General features: G+C 39.6%; 1 protein-coding gene across 2 annotated transcripts; it reads left to right on the top strand.

Annotated features, from left to right (window-relative positions):
- The first annotated feature begins 241 nt into the window (after positions 1-241).
- Positions 242-3,015, top strand: LOC110818985 (delta-latroinsectotoxin-Lt1a protein). Of its 2 annotated transcripts, XM_088209969.1 has the most exons (4): positions 242-883; positions 1,683-1,868; positions 2,262-2,564; positions 2,646-3,015. In XM_088209969.1, the coding sequence occupies exons 1-3, from the start codon at positions 314-316 to the stop codon at positions 2,547-2,549; spliced, it is 1,044 nt and encodes a 347-aa protein (XP_088066095.1). In that variant the 5' UTR covers positions 242-313; the 3' UTR covers positions 2,550-2,564; positions 2,646-3,015. The 2 variants fall into 2 exon arrangements, with proteins under 2 accessions (XP_088066095.1, XP_021903746.1); XM_022048054.2 differs by having other exon boundaries at positions 2,262-3,015.
- Positions 3,016-7,183: the final 4,168 nt, after the last annotated feature.

Below are 7,183 nucleotides of genomic sequence, written 5' to 3'. Positions count from 1 at the left end.
TTGTAATAATTAATATAATAAAATTTAATTTAATTTAATTATTACAGTTTAAACAACGAGTTAAATTTTAAATAAGCTGAAATAAATATTATAAATCCCATAAATATTATAACGTCATCTTCTATATAATAATAATAATTTTTGGTGTTTTGTTAAGAGAGTGAATCATCCTGTTTGGCCGAATTCATTCTTTACACATTCACACACACATATATATATATATATATATATATTGTGTCATATATATATATATATGTAACATAACGAGGCCTTCTTCTCTGTATGTGTATCTCTCTATCTGTACGTATCATCCATGGCTGCAGATCAAATGATGGAAAACAACAGTGATCACGAAGACCAAGAAGCTCTAATCTTCCATTCTTACCCTTACGCAGCTTATTACGTCCAGAGCCCCTCCACTCTCTCCCATACAAATAGCGTTAACGCCGTCGACGTCCGAAACCTTCACTCCACCACCAGCACTCATTCTTCTCCGGCGAACGACGCCGTTTCAGGCTTCACCACTCTCTCCCGGTACTCTTCCAACGACGAAGACGTTCTTTCCTTACTCAAAGGACATAAGACGAAGATGATTGGAGTAATCCCAGGTGGGATCCACCAGAAAGAAGGAGCCATCAACCGTCTGATCATCGTTGATCATGACGATGAAGATGATGATGACGATGAGGATGATGAGAATAATGATGGGGGGAAGAAGAAGAGAGGGTGCTGGTGGAGATATATGTCGTTTAGAAGGTCTGACAATAATGCTTGTGGTTGGATTGCTCTGCAAATATTTTGGAGGCTTCTGTTTAGTTTGGGAGTAGCATTGCTTGTCTTCTACATCGCCACTAATCCTCCCCATCCAAACATTTCCATAAAGGTACGTATCTACACTGCTTATATATCTTTTATAAATACATACATATATGTATATATAGATATTGTTGATATTCAATTTATAAAAAATTATGTTTATTATGTTATTCTGTCAGTAAAGATACATATAAATCACACGTCCTCCTCCAAATCTACAACCTCTAATAGAAAGAATGAAATAACAATTATTTTGGTTAAGTAATAATTAAGCTTATAATTAGTATTAAATTTAAATGGGATAGTTGTTTTATTGTAGAATTATGGTTCAAGTTCAAATTTTAGTATTTATTTGGTTTGAAAAATAGGCTTTTTAGAGATTGATGAAATGATGAGTAAAATATAATTTTATTAATTTATTGGATGATATTTTTATTCAATTTTTAGTAATTTTATATATTTTAAAGTCAGATAATAATTATGATAAATTATTGAATAATTTGTATCATAATATTTTAGTTACGATTTAATTTTTGATGTTTTTTTATTTATAATTACTTATTATAAAACTAAACTAATTGACCACTACGATTAGAAATTTCTCTTATTTTTATCAATTTATTAATTTAATTAATTAGTCAAAATTATTATTTTTTTTAAAAAAACAAACGGTTTGGTCATTTTAATTTTTTCTGTGAGAAAATAAAAAGAAGGTGAACGTTTGAAATTAATAAAAGACGTAAAAAAATAAAATTACAACAAAAATAATAAATTATAATAAAAATCAAACTTTAAATACTAATATCAGAATTTAAATTATTAATTATAAAATGTTTATTTTTGAATAATGAATTGAAATTGGGCAGATATCAGGAATTAGAGAATTTGGGCTGGGAGAAGGAGTAGATGGGCATGGGCTTGCTACGAAAATCCTCACCTGCAATTGTTCAATGGATCTAACGGTCGACAACAACTCTCGTCTCTTCGGACTCCATATTCACCCTCCGATCATCCAAATGTCCTTTGCCCACTTCCCTTTCGCCTTTGCACATGTAAGTAACTATTATACGTACAGACATATATATATATATATATGTTATTATCATTTCTGTTCTACAAAATATAAGAATTGTTCAAACCTAGAGAGTTTTTAAATATATATATATATATATATATTTTAATATAATTAATCTCATTAAGTTTAAATTCATGATTCATTAATGAACTAAAATAAAATACTATAATAATTTCACTCTTGAATATATGAATGTTCATCGCTTCAAAATTAAAGTAGACTAAACTATAAAAATTTAGAATGCATTGGATCGGATTATACATATTTTTAGATTTTTTTTTTTGTCTTATTGGTTTAAAATTTAAATTAATTCAAATATATGATTAATTTTAATTAATAAAATCAACCATCTTCATGAAACCTTACGCAGGGTCCAAAGCTGTACGCACAGAGTCATGGATCAACAGTTTTCAAGTTATATATAGGAACAAGGAGCAAGCCAATGTACGGTGCAGGAAGAAACATGCAAGATATGTTAGAGTCAGGGAAGGGTTTGCCTTTGCTTATCCGAGTTAGTTTCTCCTCTGATTTTCGAGTGGTTTGGAGCCTCATCAACCCTAAATTTCACCACCAAGCTCAGTGTTTACTACTCATCCATCCAACATATGATAAGAAACACAAAACCCAGAAATATAATAGCACATGCATAACAATGTAATGATGAAATTAAGAGGCACACAGTCTTATAAATAGCCTTGTGTTATATGAATTTACTTTAATCGAATCGAGCTATACACACCAGTGAATGGTGCAGGCAGAAACGTGCAAGATATGTTGGAGTGGGTGAAGAGTCAACCGCTGCTTAATTCGGGTTAGTTTGTCGACTCATTTCCGAGCTGTCTGGAGTCTCATCAACCCTAAATTTTCCCATCAAGCTTGGTGTCTGCTACTCATGGATCTAGCTCATCATAAAGAACATAAAACTCAAAAATATAATAGCACATGCATAATGATGCAATGATAAAATCAAGGGAAACACATACGTAGATATATATATATATATAATGGTTACAAAAATTATTTGTGTAAATGAAGTTCATATATAGCATTCTATAGGTTTGTGTCTAATTAATATCAGTGTTGTGTTACATTATACATTATATGAGAGCTAAAAAATTGAAATATATTGTAGATGCTCAAAAATACATTTACATTTTTATTTATTTCTATATAAAAATATTATAATAACAATCCAATTTAACACTTCTCATGTAGTAAAATTCATCCTACTAACGTAAAGAAACTATATTGAACTATAGATAATATTGTTTTACATATTGTCATATCAATAACGTCTTTCAAATAATTTTTATACATATCATTTTAAAATTTATGTTTATTATTCGATAATAAAATGTGATTTGAATTTAACGAAGTACGTACATTTAGAAATAGTTTTACCGATTCGACCACTATGTTCATTGTTCCGTACTTTTCAGAAAGCTTTATTTAAATATGCAAATGTGATTAATTTTTGAAAACAAAATTAAAATGTAACGGCCCCGGAAAATATTAAAATGAAATGAGTATTTAAATATATCAAATGCGGAAGCGAGATCAAAATTTCATTTAACATCCCTTACACGAAAAACCAAACAAACGTACTTAAAATATAAAAGGTTAAACTAACTAAGAAAGAAAACTCGAAAATAAACTATGCGTATGACTACAGAGTCTCTAGGCATCCCCTTCGTCGTCCTCCTGCGGAACGGGCTCGGGAACCATGTCTTCCTGATCTGAAATGGTTAATTAAGGAGTGAGCTACACTAGCCCAGTAAGAACATCACGATATCTCACCGTCACGGAGATAAAGGTGGGTAGAAAACCACAAAAAGACCAATGGAGCATAATTTACAATAAACTCGTTTATTAACAACAAAACCTTTTATCAATAATAAAACTTTTACCATCCACTTACCTTGGTGGAATTTATGAAAAACAATATGAGAAAAACAATAACATTATCATAATCATTGAATAATCTAAGCTGTAAAACATAACACTTATCACGCCTCTTGTAATTCAATCATTGTACAACATATCTTTTTTTTTCATTTACCAGCCTACTAGTATCCGTGGGGGTCCATAGGGGTTCCGCTACCCGTTAACCTTTAACATTCATAATCAGTTTCCAGGGCCGTCCCCATACCCCGTCCGGTATGGGCGCCAAAACCATGAACCTCAATACCCCGTCCGGTATGAGGGTGAAACGGGCCGTCCCCATACCCCGTCCGGTATGGGCGCCAAAACCATAAACCTCAATACCCCGTCCGGTATGAGGGTGAAACGGGCCGTCCCCATACCCCGTCCGGTATGGGCGCCAAAACCATAAGATCTCCATACCCCGTCCGGCATGTGAGACCACAATCCCGGTAGGGTTCCCTACGGACCCGGTCCGTCCACCATCTCCCAGGATATCTAGTCAGGCTGACCCCCATAATACAATTATCAGTTTACACAATCTTTCATTTTTCCTTTTCCTCAATCAGCATCATCAATTCACATTTAAACAAGCAAATCGTAATTCATACCAAACAGACAACATACAGTATCAGTTTTTCAGTCATTCAACCCATAATTAATAAAAACGTAGTGCATGCACACAAATCTGTAAAATGAACACATCAAACCTCATTTTGCATTTAAAGCTGTAAACAGGCCAAATAACAGTAAATCATCAATCACACTAGACTCGGGCTCCATCAGCAACCTTAAGCAATTTCACACATGCGTTAATTCAAGAAATACTGTTTTATCATTTTGAACTTTAATACCGTGATAGGAAATAGGGTGAGGGGTCCTTACTTGTTTTCGGGATCCGAATACGATTCACAGTGCGCCTGCAGGCTGTCCCTAATTTTCCCCTGAATTTTTCCCGGGGAACTGAAACACGCTAACAGTACCTGCACGGGTTCCAAAAAAAATCCAAATTAGGCCCAGGGCCTCTTTCGGCCCAAATCGCAACTCCGGCACGGCGGCTCCGCCGTGCTCCGGCGACGGCGCCGCCGCTGGCGGCGGCGAGTCGCCTCGGGTTGACTGTTTTCGGCCGTTTTTGGCCGAATTCGGCCACACTCGCATTGGTCCTTGTCAGAAAACAACCCAAGGGCCCTCGGGGGGCCAAAAAATCACGGAAAAACGGAGCTTACCGGCGGCGGCGCTCTCGGGTACGGCGACTCTCCGGCGAAGTTCGTGTTTTGGTGATTTGGCTTCGGTCAACCTGTAGAGAAAAGAATGGTGATCACGGTGATATAAAAATTGCATCGAACGGAGGCCGGGAAGGGCCTCGTCGGAGGCAAAAACCGAGAGGGGGCGCGGCGGTGCCGCTGGGCTTCGGCCGCGTATTCCGGCCGTTTGGCCGGGATTTCGGCTTCGATTTGGCCATAGGAGGAATCAGTGGGGAAAAACGAGTCGGGGGTATGAAATTTACCTCGATCGGCGGTCGGAAATTTCCCCGGTGCGGCGGCGAGTGGCGGCGGGTGGCGGCGGTCGGCCTCTGGTTCGTCTTCTCCGGCGAGCGGCTGGCGGCTAGGGTTTGTGGTCTGGTGTGGAGGTTCTATTTATAACCCCTTGCCTTTTGATCACAGCCGTTCATTTTGTTTTAATCTGGGCCGTTCGTTTTTGATTGAATCTGGGCCGTCCGTGCGATTGAATCTGGGCCGTCCGATCGCGTGATTGATCTGGGCCGTCGGATCGCACCCACGCGGATCGCCAACGTGGCTCCTTTTGGAGTGATGCGGTCTTGCCACGTGGCAGGCCCTGGTTGGCCGGGACTGCTGACCGGGCCTGCTGACGTGGCTGCTGACGTGGCCGCCCTTTTTTTTTTTTTTTTTTTTTTTTTTTTTTTTTCTCCTCCTTTCCGGGTGCTACAACTCTCCCCCCCATAAAGAAATTTGGTCCCCAAATTTGCCTCATTACTCTTGATCAAACAGATGAGGATATTGGGCCCTAAATTCTGATTCCAGCTCCCAAGTCGCCTCCCTAGGCGTGTGGTTCTGCCACAAGACTTTTACAAATGATATTTCCCGGTTACGGAGTATTCTGCTTTCTCGGTCCGTGATACTGACCGGTACTTCTTCATAAGACAAGTCCTCTCGGAGTGAGAGCGGTTCATGAGCCACGACATGAGAAGGGTCCGGATTGTACTTGCACAGCATAGATACATGAAACACATTGTGAACCCGGGAGAGCTCAGGGGGCAGTGCAAGTCTGTAGGCAGTGGTACCAATCTTGTCTAAGATTTCAAAGGGTCCAATGTATCTGGGGTTTAATTTTCCCCTTCTGCCGAACCTACTAATTCCCTTGAAGGGGGTGACTTTAAGAAACACCCGGTCACCTTTCTCAAAGGCCAGGTCCCTCCTTCGGGTATCAGCATAGCTCCTTTGCCTACTCTGAGCTGTCTGGATGTTCTTCTTGATCTTAACTATCTTGGACGTGGTTTCTTCCACTAAATCCGGGCCAAACAATCTTCTATCGCCCACTTCCTCCCAACAAATCGGTGACCTGCACGGACGCCCGTAAAGCGCCTCGTATGGGGCCATGCCGATGCTTGCTTGGTAACTGTTGTTGTAGGCAAACTCTATCAGGGGTAGATGGTCGTCCCAATGGCCTCCGGAGTCAAGACACAAGCTCGGAGCATATCCTCCAGCGTACGGATTGTCCTCTCTGATTGTCCATCGGTTTGGGGGTGGAAGGCAGTACTGAGGGACAGCTTTGTTCCCATAGCTTGCTGGAAACTATTCCAAAACCGAGAAGTGAATCTGGGATCCCTGTCGGATACCACTGTTACTGGGACCCCATGCAGTCTGACTATTTCCCGGACATACATTCTTGCCAACTTGTCCAACGAATCAGTCATTCTGATGGCCAGGAAGTGGGAAGACTTAGTGAGTCGGTCAACAATTACCCATATGGCATCGTGTCCCGATCGTGCCTTGGGTAGTCCCGATACGAAGTCCATGGTGATGTGTTCCCACTTCCATTCTGGAATCGGTAAAGGCTGAAGCAACCCCCCTGGGCGTTGATGTTCTGCTTTGACCTGCTGACATACCAAGCACTTAGATACAAAGTCGGCTATATCTCTCTTCATCCCATTCCACCAGAATCGGGGTCGCATAGTTTGGTACATTTTTGTACTTCCTGGATGCATGGCGAACCTTGAACTATGGGACTCTGTCATGATGTCTCTTTTTAATTCATTGTCGTCTGGGACACACATTCTGTCCTTGAAACGAATCAATCCGTCGGTAGAGATCTGAAATTCTGAGTTCACTCCCTGTTCTGCATCCTTCTTGC

This window comes from Carica papaya, chromosome 8, assembly GCF_054855325.1.
Source record: "Carica papaya isolate Zhongbai chromosome 8, ASM5485532v1, whole genome shotgun sequence".
In the NCBI taxonomy this organism is placed as follows: Eukaryota; Viridiplantae; Streptophyta; class Magnoliopsida; order Brassicales; family Caricaceae; genus Carica; species Carica papaya.
This window is presented reverse-complemented; position numbering and strand designations above follow the sequence as displayed.

Excerpts from the sequence above, each read along its gene's own strand:
- LOC110818985 (XM_088209969.1), top strand. The coding sequence starts at position 314 with ATGGCTGCAGATCAAATGATGGAAAACAACAGTGATCACGAAGACCAA. Across the intron at positions 884-1,682 it reads ATCCAAACATTTCCATAAAG|ATATCAGGAATTAGAGAATT; the intron begins GTACGTATCTAC and ends GAAATTGGGCAG. Across the intron at positions 1,869-2,261 it reads TCCCTTTCGCCTTTGCACAT|GGTCCAAAGCTGTACGCACA; the intron begins GTAAGTAACTAT and ends AACCTTACGCAG.